This window comes from Phalacrocorax carbo, chromosome 26 (genome assembly GCF_963921805.1).
Source record: "Phalacrocorax carbo chromosome 26, bPhaCar2.1, whole genome shotgun sequence".
Taxonomy (NCBI): Eukaryota; Metazoa; Chordata; class Aves; order Suliformes; family Phalacrocoracidae; genus Phalacrocorax; species Phalacrocorax carbo.
In genome coordinates, this window is record NC_087538.1 from 5,489,107 (window position 1) to 5,504,343 (window position 15,237).

Genomic DNA, 15,237 nt, shown 5'->3' on the forward strand with positions numbered 1-15,237 from the left:
GGGCGCTTCCGTTTGTCTCCACGAGGTTCTGCCGCCCCCGCAGCAAAACGGCCCAAACCCGCCGCTTTGCTGGCCCCGAAGGTCCCCATCGCACCCCCATCCCCGCCACCTCGGCCCGCAGGAGGCCAAACCCCACCCCACGGCCCCACGGCCCCACAACCACGCCCCACATCCCCCCGCAGGGCCGGCCATGTCCCCCACGGCCCCACGGTGATGCCCCACATCCCCCCGCAGGGCCGGCCATGTCCCCCACGGCCCCACGGTGATGCCCCACATCCCCCCGCAGGGCCGGCCATGTCCCCCACGGCCCCACGGTGATGCCCCACATCCCCCCACAGGGCCGGCCATGTCCCCCACGGCCCCACGGTGATGCCCCACAAAGACAGCCGTGTCCCCTGTGCCTCCCGGGCCATGCCCCACATCCCCCCATGGGGACATCTGTGTCCCCCGCATGATGCCCCACAGCCCCCAGGGATGCCTGTGTCCCCCATGTCCCCACGGCGATGCCCCACAGGGACACCCACGTACCCCGTGTCCCTGTGCCCCCCAGCGATGCCCCATGCTGTGCCCCCCAGGCCTGGCGGCCCCTTGGCTCCAGGGGGGCCCCCTCGGCCCAGCACAAAGCGGTGCTTGTGCCACCCCCGCAGGGTCACCAGGGCCCCGACATCCCTGGCCCCCTGGGGACAAGGGGCCTTTGTGGGGCGGGGGGGGAGGGGGCCGCCCGGGCGGGGGGCAGCTGGGCGCTCCCGGACGCTCCGGTCCCCGCTGCTGAAGGATGCTGGCCGCTCTGCTGTGGGGGGCTGCCCTGGGGGTTGCACTGCTGGGGGGGGCCCCGGAGAGGTGAGGGGCGCCGTGGGGGTCCCTGTGGGACGGGGGGGGAGTCCCAGGACACCCCTCTGGGGCATCCCGGGGGTCCCTGGGAGCTCCCGGGAGCATGCCCGCCCATGGGGTGCCCCACTGACTCACCCTGCAGTGGGGGGAGCTGCACCCGCCGCCTGCAGTGGGCCCCCCAGCCCCACCGCGAGACCTTCGCCCAGGCCCAGCACCAGCCCTACCTCACCCTCTGCGGGGGCCGCGTCTGCAGCACCTACCGGTACCCCCGGGGGGACGGTGAGGGGCACGGGGGGCCCTGGGAGGGGGGCACAGGGGTCCTTCGAGGGGGTGGGGGGTCCCTTGGGTGGGTGGGGAGGGGCATGGGAGTCCCCATGATGGGGGTTGGTCTGGGCACCTGGGCCCCTGGCGGGGAGGGAAGGGGGCAGTGAGAGCCCCTTGGGGGTCCCTGTTGGGTGGGGGCTCTGAAGACCTGGGTCCTGAGGGTAGGGGAGCCTGGGCACCTGGGTCCCTATGGGGGGATGGGGGCCTGGGTCCCTGGGGGCGGAGGCAGGAGCCCCTGGGGGGTCCCTGTGGGTGGGTGGGTGGGTGTCCTGGGCACCTGGGTCCCTATGGGGGGATGGGGGCCTGGGTCCCTCGGGGCGGGAGCAGGAGCCCCTGGGGGGTCCCTGTGGGTGGGTGTCCCTGGCACCTGGGTCCCTATGGGGGGATGGGGGCCTGGGTCCCTGGGGGTGGGAGCAGGAGCCCCTGGGGGGTCCCTGTGGGTGGGTGGGTGGGTGTCCTGGGCACCTGGGTCCCTATGGGGGGATGGGGGCCTGGGTCCCTGGGGGTGGGAGCAGGAGCCCCTGGGGGGTCCCTGTGGGTGGGTGTCCCTGGCACCTGGGTCCCTATGGGGGGATGGGGGCCTGGGTCCCTGGGGGTGGGAGCAGGAGCCCCTGGGGGGTCCCTGTGGGTGGGTGGGTGGGTGTCCCGGGCACCTGGGTCCCCCCGGGAGGCAGCAGGGACACGTCGGTGCCTGTGGGAGGGGGGCCCAGCTGCCAGGGGCTCCCGGGGGGGCGCGTGAGGACCCCAGGCCCGGGTCCCACGCGAGCGCCCCCAGCACCACGTACCGGGTGGCCGAGCGGCTGGTGGAGCGGCGCGTGCTGCGGCCCCGCCTCGTCTGCCAGCGGGGTGAGTGGGGGGCTGGGGGGCCTGCAGCCAGGCCCTGGGCCCCCTGGGGGGCGGGGAACCCCGGGCCCATGGGAGGGTGGGGGTCCCGGGGTCCTGGGACCCCAGGAGGGCTGGGAGGGGGAGAGGGGACCTGGAGGGGTCCTGCGGTGGGTAGGGGGGGTCCTGGGCGTGGGGTTTCATGGGATCCCCTGCCCCCAGCACCCCCCCCGGAGCCCCTCTCGGCCCAAGTGAAGGCACTGCGGGAGCGGATGGAGGCACTGGAGCAGGTGGGGCTGGGGGGAGCGGGAGGGTTTGGGGGCCCCCCTACCCCGTGAGTGGGTGCTGAAGGGGCTCCCACCCCCCAAGGCGTAGGGCGGGAGGGGGCTCGGGCCCTCTCTGACACCCCTCAATGTGTGGGGCAGGCGCTAGGGGAGCCCCTGCAGCACCTGGACCGGGTGGAGGCTCTGGGGGAGCAGCTGATGGACCTGGAGGAGCGACTGGGGGCCTGTGAGTGCCCTGCTGGACCCCCGGGGACCCCCAGGGACAGTCTACACCCCAGGGACTCCCCAAGACCCGCCCCCCCCCAGGAGTACCTGGAAACCCCATGGCACCCCATGACCTCCAGGGGCACCTGGGACCTCCCAGGGTACCCCAAGACCCCCATAGGAGCCCCATGAGCCCCCCCGGGACCCCCATGACCTGTCACAAGCCCCCAAGACGCCCCAGAGCCCCCCCCCAAAGACCACTGTAGGACACAGGGACCCCCCAAATCATCCCCGCCTTCTCCATAACCCCTGTGTTCCACCCCCAGGTGACTGCGGGGGCGGGAGGAACGGCTTTGGGTACAAGACCCAACGCTGACCTCATTCCCACCCCCCCGATGACATCATCGCGCAGCCGCCATGACATCACGAGGTGCCACGACTTGGGGGGGGTTTATTAAAAGCAGGGGGGACCCCGAGCCAGGGGCAGGAGGGAAATTTGGCAAAATCCACCCCCCTCCCCCCAATAAATATGTGGCATCGCCCCCTAAAAAGAGGTCGGGCCTGTTCTGGCAGCCAATCAGCACCCGCCCCCCACACTGCCCCACGGCCTGGGACACCCCCCCCATCCCCAAATGGCACCGGCTGTTGAGGGGGGTCAGCCCTGTGCCCCCCCCCACGAGCCATGGGTCAGTCGCTAGGACCCCCACATGGGAGTCTGGAGTGGGTCGGTCCATGGGGCCCCCCCACATGGGGGTCTGGAGTGGGTCGGTCTGAGGGTACCCCCCCAACATGGGGGTCTGGAGTGGTCGGTCCGTGGGGGTCCCGCTGTGGGTCATACCATGGTCCCGCTAGGGTCACTCCGTGAGCCTCCTGTGGGTCCCGCCGTGGGTCAGACCAGGTCCCCACTGTGCGTCTGTGGGTCTGACCGAGCTCTTCCTACGGCTCCTGCCATGGGTCAGTCCACGCGCTTCCATAGGTCCCGCTGTGGGTTGCTCCAAGCCCCACTTGGGGGTCAGTCCACACCCCGCTCTTCCTCTAGAGTCCCACCGTGGGTCGTTCCGCATTCCCGCTGTAGGTCTGGCCACACTCTTCCTATGGTTCCTGCCGAGGGTTGCTCCGTGCCCCGGCGCGGGTCTGCCCGTGCCCCACTCGTGGGTCCGTGTCCCGCCACGTGTCAGTCCACGCTCTACGTGTGGGTCAGCCCGCGCGCCGCTTGTGGGTCAGTCCCCATTCCGCATGTGGGTCAGCCCCTGTCCCGCTGCCGTGGGGCTGGGCAGCGCCCGTGGGGCAGGGGGCGGCCGTGGGGCGGGGTGGGTCACTGGGGAGCGGGGGGCGACGCCGTGGGGCGCAGCTCGGCCGAGAGCGCCTCGAAGGCCTCCAGCATGGCGGCGCGGACCCGCTCAGTGAGCGCCGGGACGTCGGCCGGGCCCAGCCCCCGCGTGGGCAGTGGGGGCAGCACCTGGATCACGCACTGCCCTGGGGGCGGGGGTCAGGGGGTGCCCCACAGCCCACCAGGGCCCCCCTGGACATGGGCCCCCCGTGAATGCCCCAGAGCCCTAGGGACCGCACACCCCCCTCCATGTCCTCCACAGGCCCCCCCCCATGTACCCACAGCCCCCCGTTAGCACCCCTAAACCCTCTCCCGTGTACCCCACGTGCACCCCAGACCCACACGTATCCCTCCCAGAGCCCCCATATGCCCCATGGCTCCCCAGACCCATATGTGCCCCTCAGCCACCCCTCCAGGTACCCCTCAGATGCCCCACATGCCCCAACGCCCTCCTGTAGCGCCTCCAGCCCCACATACCCCCCAGGCTGCCCCTAGCCCCACATGTCCCTGCCCCATGGACATCCCTTCACTCCCCACATGCCCCTCAGACCCCCAGGCGCCCCCCAAACCCAAGTCCCCAGCCTCTCACCAGCTGTGAACCTCCGTTCCCGCTTGCTGTAGAAGTGCTGATAGGAGGAGATGACGATGGGGACGACAGGGACCTGAGGGGCACACAGGGGGTGAGGGGTGCTGCCCCACAGCCGCCCCACGGCCGCCCCATGGCAGCCCCTGTACCTGGGCCTGGACGGCGAGGTGGAAGGCGCCCCGCTTGAAGGGCAGCATGGAGCCGCTGTGGTTGCGCGTCCCTTCGGGGAAGACCCACACCCGGACCTGGGGGGGAAGACAGGGGCTGCCCCACGGTGAGGCCAGGGGCGCCCCACAGCAAGGGGAGATCAGCTGGGGCTGCCCCGCATCACTTTGGGGTGAGCTGGGGCTGCCCCACAGTGGCAGGATGCACAGCCTGACGTGAGGTCCACCCCAGCCCCATGGCCACTCCCCAGGTGCCCCATGGCCACCCCCGGCGCCCCAGGGCCAACCCCAGCCCCCCAGCAGCCCCCCGGGCACCCCACTCACGTCCTGGCTGAGCATGGTGTGGGCAGCCTCGGCCATGACGCTGATGGCGTCATGTGTCCGCTTGCGGTCGATGAAGATGATGCCGCCGAGCCAGCAGACCACCCCCACGGCCCCCATGTAGAGCAGCTCCCGCTTGGCGATGGGCACACAGCGGTCCGGCAGCACCTCCATCATCCCTGGGGGCTGGCATTAGCTGGGGGGCAGCCGGGGGCGGCTAGGGGGCTGGGGGATGGCTAGGGGCGCCTATAGGGCGGCTATGGGGCACAGGCTGCTCCAGCAGCGCCTCCGTCACCCCTGGGGGCTACATCAGCCGCAGAGTGGCCATGGGGCTGGGGGCTCCGAGGGGGCCAGGCCGTGGGGTGGACGTACCCAGCAGGTCGAGGGAGCTCTGGTGGTTGCTGACGACGACGTAGGGCTGCTGGGGGGGGAAGTGCTGGGCGCCCCGAACCGCCATCCGGATCCCATAGAGATGCTTCACGTGCTGCATCAGCCCCCGGATGATCCTGGCGGGGGACACGCGGTGACACCGACGCCACGCGGCTGCCCCACGGCCACCCCTCCCCAGCCCCCCACGCCCCCAAACGCCGCCCCACATCCCTGCGGCACACCCTCCCCAGATTCCACATCCCGGAACCCCACGAGGCGAAGGCAGGGGCCCAAACCCGCGTCCCCCCGTGTGCCCCCCACCGCGCGTCCCCCCACGCCCCTACTTCATGTTCTCGACGTCGCGGCCCCGCAGGGCGCAGAGCGGGATGGCCACCAGCGCCAGCAGCAGGATCCACCCGTTGTAGAAGCCCATCTTGCAGAAGAAGCGGAAGGAGCCGCTGCGCTCGTACAGCACCGGCAGCAGCAGCAGCGCCAGCGCCAGCGCCGCCGTCCCCACCGTCACCTCCATGGCGCCTGCGGGCAGCGGGCCTCAGGGCGGGTGGGGGACCCCGGCGGCCCCCCCCGGGACCCTCCAACCATCCCAGGGACCCCAACCCAACCCCCCCCCCCCTCCCCGCACCACCAGGACCCTCCAACCCCTCCCCAGCACCCCCAGATCCGACGGGGATGCTTAAACCGTGGTGGGATCCAACACCCCGGGACCCCCAACCCCACCCCAGGACCCTCCAAACCCCCCACCCGGGGATGCCTAAACCCGGCTGGGATCCAACCCCCATAGAGACCCCCCGACTCCCCCGGGTCTCCCAACCCCCCCCCCCCGCCCCCGCCCCTCCAACCCTCCCAGGGACCCCCAACCCCGCACCCCAAGCACCCCCAGGACCGTCCAACCCGCCCCTCCCCGAGGATCTCCGGACCCCCCCCCCCAGGGGTCCCCTGGGAATCCCAACCCCCCTCGGGACTCCCAGGACCCTCCAACCCCCCACGACCCTCCTCGGGACCCCAACATCCGTCAAGAAACGTCCCCAAACCCCTTTGTCTGACCCCCGCCACTCCCAGCTCCCGCAACCCCCAGTCTTTAGCCGCAAACCCCTCCGCGTCCCCCCGCCCCGGGCACCCGCCGACCCCCTGGACCCCCGGACCCCCCCCTCCCCGGGGCACCACCGGGCCGGGTCCCTCCCACGCCAGGCCCGGGCGGCGCCGCCCGTGGGGCCCGTGGGCGGCGGCGGGGCCGGGCCTCGGCTGCGGGGAGGCGGCGGCGGCGGAGGCGACCCCCGCCCGGCCCAGGCCGCGCCCCCCACCGGCCCCCCGGCCCCGCCCCTCAGGACACCTCCCCCCCCCCCCCGGTACCGGGCGGGGCCGGGCGGGGCGGCGGCTGCGGCGGCGGCGCTGGGCCTTCCCGGCGACGGCGGCACCGGAAGCGGCGCCGCTGACAGGCGGCTCCGTCAGCCAATGAGCGCCAGCCGCTCCGGCCGCGCGTCCCGCCCCCCGCCGTGCGCCGTTGCCGTGGCAACCAGGCATGGCGGCGGATCGGGGGAGCGGGGAGTGGGCGGGACCGCGGGTCGTCACGGCAACGCCGTCGCCGTCTTCCGACGGGAGGGCGGGAAGGCCGCCCGCGCGCTGATTGGGCGGCGCGGCGGCCGTTAGAGCGGCGCGGCCAATCAGGTCTGGTCTTCGCCCCCCCCCCCGGAGGAACCGCCCTGAGGGGTACGTGAGCGGGACCGCCGCCGGGAGGAGGGGCCAGCGGGTATGATTGCCGATAGCGCCGTCCAATAGCGACGCGCCAGGGAGGCTCCACCCACCCATGGGGGCGGGGGTCCGCGCCCAGCCGCCAGTAGACGGGGCGGAAGGCCGTCAGGCTGTGACTGGCGGGTGGGGCGGCCAATGAGAGGAGGCGGGGCGGGACAGGCGGGGCCGCGCGGAGGCGGAAGATGGCGGCGGGCGCGGGGACGCCGGACGGGGGCCCCGAGGGGCCAAACCGCAGCGGCGGTGGCAGCGCCTTCGCCTGCAACCTCTGCCTGGAGCCCGCGCGCGAGGCCGTGATTGGCCGCTGCGGGCACCTGTACTGGTGAGGGGCGGAGCTTAGGGTGAGGCTTGGGTGGGGCACGGGGCGGGGCGTGGGCAGGGGGAGGTGGGGGACTGTGGGGGGGCTATAGATGAGCTGCAGGCTCAGCTATGGGAGGGCTGTGGGGGGCTGTAGGGTGACCTGTGGGGGTATGGGGGGGGCTATAGGTGAGCTATAGGGTGAGCTGGGGGGGCAATAGGGTGAGCTGGGGGGCGGTATGGGGGCCTGTGGCAGGTATAGGAAGCTATCGAAAACTATGGAGTGAGCTGTGGAGGTCTATAGGGGGCTACAGGGTGAGCTATAAGGGTTTTAGGGGGGTATGGGGGCTGTGGGGCTGTCAATGCACCCGGCCGTGGGGTGCTGATGCCGGCTCCCCCCCTTGCAGCTGGCCCTGCCTGCACCAGGTGAGCGACCCCTGGGTGGCTGGGATGTCCCATGGGGGGCTGGGGGAGCCCACGGGGGGCTGGGAGGGTCCCACGGGGGGCCAGGGGTTCCCATGGGAAACCGGGCGGGCCCCAACTGGGGCCCCCCTGGCCGTGGGGCAGGGAATGCTCGGGTGTGGGCTGCCCAAACCCTTGGGCATGGGGTGCCCCTGCCATGGGGTGCCGTGGGGCAGCACTGTGGGTCCTGCAGTGGCTGCTGACACGGCCCCGCTGCGCCGTCTGTGGGGCTGGGATCAGCCGCGACACCGTCGTGCCCCTCTACGGGCGGGACAGCGCCCGCCGGGACCCCCGGTGAGTGGGCTGGGATCCCTGGTGAGAGGGACTGGGGGTGGTTTGGGGGGCTGGGACTCTCTGTGAGGGGGGCAGGAGGTGGGTGTGGGAAGATGGGAGCTTCGGTGAGGGGGCTGGGGGGGTTTTGGGGATCCATGAGGGGCCGTGGGGGGCTGGGGAGCACTGTGACCCATGGGAGGGGGCTATAGGGGGGGTTATAGGGCACCTCAAGGGGGAGGGGGTGTGTGGCAGGGGCAATGGGGGGGCCTGGGGGTGTGGGGTGGGTGCCGCGGGGGCTACGGGACACCACTATGGGGTGTGGAGGGCCCGTTCCCCTCCCTCATCCTCCCCCAGGCTGGAGACCCCCCCCCGACCCCGGGGGCAGCGCCCGGAGCCCGAGAGCCAGGAGGTGAGTGACTGTGACAGACCCCCAAGCGCATCCCACCACCCCCCGGGTGACGCAGCCCTGCCCATGTGTCTCTGTCCCCCCTCCCAGGTGCCCCCCACCAGCCCCGGCAGCAGCTTCCACGTGGCCTTTGGCTTCGGGGCGTTCCCCTTCGCCTTCTTCAGCGCCGCGCCGCAACCCCCCCCCGCCGGCACAGGTATGTCATGGGGACCCTGAGACGCCCCAGGGACCCCCCACCATACCCCTTGTGCACCCCAGAGTGCCCCAAGGGAATCTCGCTGGTATCTCCCTGGGACCACTCACCAAAAACCCCCAGGGGGCTCCAAATACCCCCCCAGGGACTGGGGCCCTTTCCCATCCCAATCTTGGGGTGCTCCCCGGGGTGAGGTGTTTCAGCATCCCCCCACTGACAGGGGGTTTTGGGGTGCATCCCCCTCCCGCTGCAGGGGATGCTGGAGACCCCCCCCCAGGCTCACTGGACTCCATCTTCCTCTTCATCGCTGCTGCCTTCTTCCTCTGGCTGCTCAGCGTTTGACCCAGGGGGCTTAACGGGGCTGGAGGGGGACTCCAGGACCCCCCCAGAACCCCCAGCTGCTGCAGGGGCCCTGGATCCACCAGGGGTGTGTGTTTCTGCCCACCCCCCCCCCCCAAACTGTGATTAAAGCTCTGTGTGTGTGCGTGTGTGTCTGCCGGGTCTGTTTTGGGGCATGTGGAGGGTTTCAGGGGCCCGAAGCGCACATACAAACAGGGGGTCCCCTCCAACCCCCCCAACCCCGGGCGCCTGTGTTCCCCTTTCCCTCCCCCACAGACAGAGCTCCATTTTTATTTTTCCCAATTTTCTTTTTTTTAATTGATCTGGGTAAAAAAAACAGCCCCGGGGTGGGGTGGGGTGGGTGGGTGTGAGGGCACTGCCCCTTTAAGGGAAACTAGGGGGCGGGGCTCCCCAGGATAAGTGCTTGTAGAGGGCGGGGCTTGCCCAGCCGAGAAAGCTCCGCCCCCTGGGAGGAGCCGGGGCAGCCCGAGGGGCGGGGCTCCCTCCCAGGGGGCGGGGCTGCCCCAGCAGGCGTGCTTTCACGCCCCAATGGGCGGGGTTTGCTCGGGGGGCGGGGCTCACTCCAGCTCCCAGCCCGGTTCTCACGGACAGTGCTTCGCCCCACCGCCCCCGAGAGGGGCGTGGCCTTACCGCCGAGGGGCGTGGCTAGCCGCTGCCCCCCAGGTAGAGCGTGCGGGGGGGGCGGCGGGGGCTGCGGGCAGGGGTGGGGGCCCGGCTGCGGTTGGCAGGGGTGGGGGGCCGGCGGCGGACGTGTATGACCCGCGTGTCCATCACCTCGCAGTCCACCTGCATCATGGCCTCCAGGCCCCCCCCACGCCCCGACAGGCTCTCTGGGGGAGTGGGGGGGGGGGCAAGGTCAGCTGGGGACCCCCAGGCAGGGGGGACCCCCTGGGGATGAGGAGACCCCCACCATGGACAGAGGGGACTCACCCTCAGCAACTGTGACCCCTCCCAAGGGCAATGGGGACCTCCCGCAAGTGATGGAGAGCCCCCCCAGGGCAACAAGGACTCCCAGGGAAAAGGGGGTGACCCAGCCCCCCCCCCCCAGCACAGGGAGCCCCAAGAAAACAAGGACTCCCCAGAATGATGAGGGACCCCTTTAAGGTGACGAGACCTCCCCTGGGACCTCCCTGCCTCGGACGGAGGAGCCCCTGGGTGCATGGTGGGACCCAAGGACCTTGGGCTCCCCCAAACATATCGGGGTGGGAGGACATAGAGCGGGACCCCCTGGGACATGGAGACCCACCCTAGAACACGGGGATCCCCCCCAGGACACGGGGGGCCAGGGCTCCCCACGCACCGTTGAGCGCAGCTGCCGGCATCACCAGGGACATCTTCGGCCTTGATGTCTTGTTGTGGCTGATGGCTGGCAGCAGGAGGTGGTCCTGGGGGGGACACGGCATTGGTGACCCCCTCACACCCTCAGCAGACCACCCCGAGCCCCCCCGACCCCCCCATACCCGCCGGAAGGAGACGACGTAGAAGGTGTCCTCGCGGCGGTCGATGGCGGCCAGGAAATGGGGTTCAGCCCGGTCGGGGCGGTAGAGCTGGAGCTGCCCTGGGGGGGCCCTGGGGGGACACGGGGCGGGTCACATGGAAATGGGGGGGATATGGGGGATTGCAGGGAGGGTGTCACGCTCGGGGGGGGGGGTCTCTCACCTCTCGGGGTGGGGGGGGGTGGCCGGGACGAGGCGGGATGAGGCTGGTGCCTTCCAGGGGAGCGAAGCCTGAAACTGCCCTGGGGGGTCAGGGGGGACAGGGACCTCCCAGAACAACCCCCTCCGACCCTCCCAGCCAAGGACCCCCCAACCCCAGGGCCCCCCCAAGGACCCCCCAGTGCACCAGGACCCCCTAAACAACCCTCTGGGATGTTACAGCCCCCAACCCCCTGTCCCACAAGACCCCCCCCAGGTCCCTCCTCAGCCCCCCCCCCCCCCCCCGGGGACTCCCCATATCCCCAAGGACGCCCCGGTGACCACCAAGGGTCCCCAGAGCCCCCCAGGGAGACACCCCCCCCTCCCCTCACCTGGCTGCGGGGGGTCCGGGGGGGTGACCCTGGTTTCCGTCGGTCGATCTGGTGGCGCCGGACCCACCCGCTGAGCTCGTCTGCCAGCCTGGGGGGGCCGGGGGGGTGTCAGCGGGGCCAGGGGGCTCACAGGGACCCCTCCCCCCCACCCCCCTCCCACCCCCCCTGCTCCCACCCAGTTCTCTGTGACCCCCCAATCCTCCTACCCCGCAGCCCCCGTGACCCCCCGTACCGCAGCGACTCGGTGCGGTTGAAGCGGCGACAGTCGGATGCCCGGAACAGCCCATCCAGCTCCCGCAGCGTCACCGCGCCCAGCGAGGTGTTCCTGGGGGGCCAGGGAGGGTCAGGGGGGGCTGTCTGGGTGGGAGGGGGCTCACTGGGGGTCAGGAGGTCCCTTCGGGTTTGGGGGAGGGGTGTCACTGAAGACCAGTGGGTTTGGAGTGGCCCAGTGGGATCCTTGAGCATTTGGGGGGGGCCATAGGGGTCAGCGGGGGTGATTGGGGTCCACCTGGGGGGGAGGCGGGGCAATAGGGTCAGGGGGTCGCATTGCGTTTGGGGCGGGGGTGTCACTGAAGACCAGTGGGTTTGGGGACGCCCAGTAGGATCCATAAGGTTTTGGGGGGGGGGTCCATGGCAGTTGGGGGGACAATTGGGGTCCTTTTTGGGAGGGGGCAATAGGGTCAGGGGGTCACATTGAGTTTGGGGGGTCACCGAAGCCCACTGGTGTTTTGGGAGGACTCACTGGTGTCCACTGGGGTCTCGGGGGGGCCAGTGGGGGCCCAAGGGTGGCCATTTGAGGGGGGCAGTGGGGTCAGAGTGTGCTGTGGGGTTTGGAGGGGCCTCGGGGGGGCTGCTGGAGGGGTGCCTGGCAGGGGGTGCGTGTACCTGAAGGTGGTCCTGCTGGCGGGGCCGGGGGGCTCCTGGCGTGGCCCCGGGGGGGGCCCCCATGTCCGGGGCAGGTCGGTGACGGGGGGCCCCGCCTCAGACACCCCCAGGAGGTGCCGGCGGCCCCGGGGGGTGGGTTGGCGGCGGGGCTCAGCGGGGGGCGGCTGTGAGAGGCTGCGGGAGGGGGACATTGAGGAGGGTTGTCGGCACCTGGGGCCGCCCCCCACTCCCCCGACACCCACCTGAGGGGGCCCAGGTTGAAGGCGAGGAAGAGGAGGAGGGCGGCGAGGCAGGCCAGCTTGCGGGGTCCTGGGATGGGGTGCAGCTCCGAGCTCTGGGGGGTGGGGGGGTGGGGGGGGCGTCAGGTCCTGGTGCCCCCCGCACCCCAACAGTGGTCTGTCCCACAGTGATGCCCCCCCCAACTCCTCTGCAATGGTACAGCCTAAGCTCCCCCACCATGGGGCAGCCCCCCCCACCGTAAGGGTACATCCCACAGCCCCCCCCCAGTAATGGGGCACCCCCGTGACCCTGGGATGGTACAGCCCGTTGCCATGGTAATGAGATACACACACCCCAGTGGGCTGTACCACTGTGACCTGGGGGGAGGGGGAGGACGTATCACGGTGGTCGAGAGGCTGTACCATTACTCGGGGGGGCACAGACCGTACCACTACAGGCCTGGGGGGGCCCCGACTACACCAATGCAGGATGGGGGTGTCAGGCCCCGGGGGGGGGGGGGGCGGGGGGCACAGCCTATACCAGGGCCCAACAAGCCGTACCATCGCAAAACAGGGGCAGGGAAACCACGCCGTGGGCCAGACTGCCCCACAACAAGCCATAGGGGGCGAGCCATGCCACCGGCCGGGGAGCTCAGCCGGCGCCAGGGACCCCCCACCCAGGCTCCCCCGCGCCCGCGGGCCCCACCTGGCCCAGGAGGGCGTCGAGGCGGCGCCGCAGGAGCCCGTTCTCGCGGCGCAGGCGGTCGTTGTCGGCCAGGGCCTGGCGCAGGCGCTCCTCCAGCCCCTGCACGTACTCCTTGCGCCGGCGCCGCGACTGGCAGGCCGACTCCCGGTTCTTGATCATCCGCTGCTGCCGCTTCAGCACCTTCGCCTGCGCCCGCGGGTCACCGGAGGGGCCCGGGGCGGACCCCGGGGGAAGGGGAGGCACGGTGGGATGGGGACACCCAACGGGGTGGGGCGCCCCGGGGGAGAAGGCACGCTGGAGGGACGCCCTGGGGTGGGGGACGCGGCGGGAGGGAGAGGGGACACCCAGGAGTGGGTGGGGGGTCCCGTGGGGTCGGGGTGACACGGCGGGGTCAGGGGTGATGCGGGGGTACTCACATCGACCTCCTGGGGACCGGGAGGGGCGGGAGCGGGGGCTGGGACGATGGTCTTGGCCTCGGGCTTGGGGGGGCCGGGAGGGGTGCGGGGGGCCCCCCGGCCGGAGGGGGGCAGGCACAGGAGCCCTGGCAGCAGCAGGTCCGCCGGCGACAGCAGCACTGCAGGGGCTGGCACTGCGGACCCCCAAAGACCCGTACTCACCTAAGGCCCCCATAACACCTCCCCATCACCCCCAAACCTCTTCTTCCTCATACCGCCCACCCCCCAACCCTGCTTTCCTGTTTCCCAGACGCCCCCCCCCAGCACCCACAAACCCCCAGTCTCAAGCCCCCAGCACCCCTCAGACCCTCCCAAAGCCCCTCCCCATGGTGCCCCCCCCAGCCCCTCCAACCCCCCTCCCCACGACCCCGCAGGCCACCCCAATCCCCTCCCTGTTTCCCCAGAAGCCCCCAGCACCCCTAACCTCCCCCGGCCCCCCCGCCCTACCAGTAATGGCTGCAGGCAGAGGGGGAGCGCCTCCAGGCAGCGGCTGCAGCAGGATGGTCTGGGGGGGGCTTGGGGCAGCTCCCCTGGGCCCAGGAGTCCCCCCAGGGGGCTTGGGCTGGATGGGGGGGGTCCGGCGGCTGGAGGGGGGTGCCTCTGCCTTCACAGCCCGTGGTGCCTTCCCTGCTGCGTGTGCGTGGGTGTCAGTGGAGGGGGGGGACTCCCCCATTCCGCGTCCACCCATCCTCAGCGTACCGGCATCCGGGGGTGCGCAGGGCAGCAGGGGGGTCGGCTCCGCCTTCACCCCTGGCTCAGGGGGGCTGGAGGCCTGCAGGGACAGAGGTGAGAGGGGGGAGGGAGACGGGGGAGGCAGTGGAGGCACCCGTGGTGGGGCACGTACCCAGGCCGGGGGCTCGGAAGCGGAGGAGAGGCCGGAAGAGTCGGAGCAGTGGGACGAGGCAGGGGACCCCGGCTCCGACTTCACCTGCAGGTCTGGGTGGGGACACACGCACACATGGCTGGCCGGGGTCCCTGTGCTGCTGCACCCCCAACACCCCCCCCCAGTGTCTTGTAACTCCCAAATCCCCAACTAGGACCCCAGACCCCCTGACAACCCTGTGTCCTCCCCCTAGCTCCCCATCATCCTCCCCAGCCCCCTGTACCCCCTCCCAATACACCCCCCAGCACCCCACATCCCCCCAGGCCCTCCCTGAACACCCCAGTGCCCTCCAGGGACCCCCCTTCTTCCCCCCCCCCCCCCCCCACTCACCGGGGAAGAGGCTGGGGGGCTCCTGGTCCCATGGCGGGTCAGGGGTGCTGGCAGCTTCACCCCCCTCAAAGGCACAGTCAAACTGGGGGAGGGGGAAATGAGGGTGTGGGACCTCCCGGGAGGCAGGGCCACAGAGACCCCAACCCCAGAGGGGCGGGGCTTGGGCTCCTCGCGGGGGCGGGGCTTACCATGGGGTCAGGGTCCAGGGAGGGGAAGAGGTGGGTGGGCTCCAGCCTGTCGTCAAGGCAACTGTAGAGTGCGGCATCTGGGGGCGGGGAGTTACAGGGGAAGCCCCGCCCCCAGGAGCTTAGCCACGCCCCAAAAGGCCAACCCCACCTCCACCCAGGCCACTCCCCTTTAAGCCCCGCCTATTACCCCGGCAAGGTGCACGCCCACCGGCAGAGACCGCTCCCATTCAGGCCACGCCCCTCCCTTTAGCCCCGCCCCAACCACCCCCCCACGCGGCGTTCGGGCGGCCACGCCCCCTCCGCCAGGCCGCTCCCCGGCGCAGGCGGAAAAGCCCCGCTCCGCCCCGGCCGGGCCTACCCCAGTCCTCGGCCCCCAGCAGGTTGTCGGCCCGGAACCGCCCCGCGTCGCTCAGCACCAGCAGCTCCGGCGCCAGCGCCGCCATCTTCCGCCCGCCGCCACCCGCCCCGCGAGCCCCGCCCCCCCGCCGCCGCCGCCCTCCAATCCGCGCGCGCGCCGCCGCCACCCGACCAATGGGAGCACGGCTTACCCGGCCGG

The 15,237-nt window shown here is 71.7% G+C and overlaps 4 protein-coding genes across 6 annotated transcripts; 2 read left to right on the forward strand and 2 right to left on the reverse strand.

Moving 5' to 3' along the window:
- The first annotated feature begins 757 nt into the window (after positions 1–757).
- EGFL8 (EGF like domain multiple 8) lies at positions 758–2,904 on the forward strand. The gene is made up of 6 exons (XM_064473843.1): positions 758–840; positions 974–1,093; positions 1,931–2,001; positions 2,200–2,267; positions 2,403–2,487; positions 2,792–2,904. The coding sequence occupies exons 1-6, from the start codon at positions 776–778 to the stop codon at positions 2,839–2,841; spliced, it is 459 nt and encodes a 152-aa protein (XP_064329913.1). The 5' UTR covers positions 758–775; the 3' UTR covers positions 2,842–2,904.
- On the reverse strand, positions 2,903–6,717 carry AGPAT1 (1-acylglycerol-3-phosphate O-acyltransferase 1). Its single transcript, XM_064473839.1, has 7 exons — positions 6,604–6,717; positions 5,580–5,769; positions 5,239–5,372; positions 4,870–5,045; positions 4,531–4,626; positions 4,385–4,457; positions 2,903–3,941 (listed from the first exon to the last, which is right to left on the reverse strand). Exons 2-7 carry the CDS (start codon positions 5,762–5,764, stop codon positions 3,781–3,783), a joined length of 825 nt encoding a protein of 274 aa, XP_064329909.1. The 5' UTR covers positions 5,765–5,769; positions 6,604–6,717; the 3' UTR covers positions 2,903–3,780.
- A 387-nt stretch (positions 6,718–7,104) lies between these two features.
- On the forward strand, positions 7,105–9,114 carry LOC135317560 (E3 ubiquitin-protein ligase RNF5-like). Of its 2 annotated transcripts, XM_064473841.1 has the most exons (6): positions 7,134–7,321; positions 7,704–7,722; positions 7,952–8,052; positions 8,386–8,440; positions 8,528–8,633; positions 8,884–9,114. In XM_064473841.1, exons 1-6 carry the CDS (start codon positions 7,185–7,187, stop codon positions 8,970–8,972), a joined length of 507 nt encoding a protein of 168 aa, XP_064329911.1. In that variant the 5' UTR covers positions 7,134–7,184; the 3' UTR covers positions 8,973–9,114. The 2 variants fall into 2 exon arrangements, with proteins under 2 accessions (XP_064329912.1, XP_064329911.1); XM_064473842.1 differs by lacking the exons at positions 7,704–7,722; positions 8,386–8,440 and having other exon boundaries at positions 7,105–7,321; positions 7,935–8,052.
- Positions 9,115–9,294: 180 nt separating this feature from the next.
- On the reverse strand, positions 9,295–15,180 carry ATF6B (activating transcription factor 6 beta). 2 transcript variants are annotated; one of them, XM_064473958.1, is made up of 16 exons: positions 15,040–15,180; positions 14,682–14,758; positions 14,494–14,575; positions 14,125–14,216; positions 13,980–14,052; positions 13,728–13,907; positions 13,242–13,414; positions 12,826–13,011; positions 12,144–12,235; positions 11,902–12,075; positions 11,249–11,341; positions 11,017–11,104; positions 10,650–10,723; positions 10,451–10,559; positions 10,291–10,375; positions 9,295–9,820 (listed from the first exon to the last, which is right to left on the reverse strand). In XM_064473958.1, the coding sequence occupies exons 1-16, from the start codon at positions 15,122–15,124 to the stop codon at positions 9,636–9,638; spliced, it is 1,848 nt and encodes a 615-aa protein (XP_064330028.1). In that variant the 5' UTR covers positions 15,125–15,180; the 3' UTR covers positions 9,295–9,635. The 2 variants fall into 2 exon arrangements, with proteins under 2 accessions (XP_064330028.1, XP_064330027.1); XM_064473957.1 differs by having other exon boundaries at positions 13,728–13,910.
- Positions 15,181–15,237: the final 57 nt, after the last annotated feature.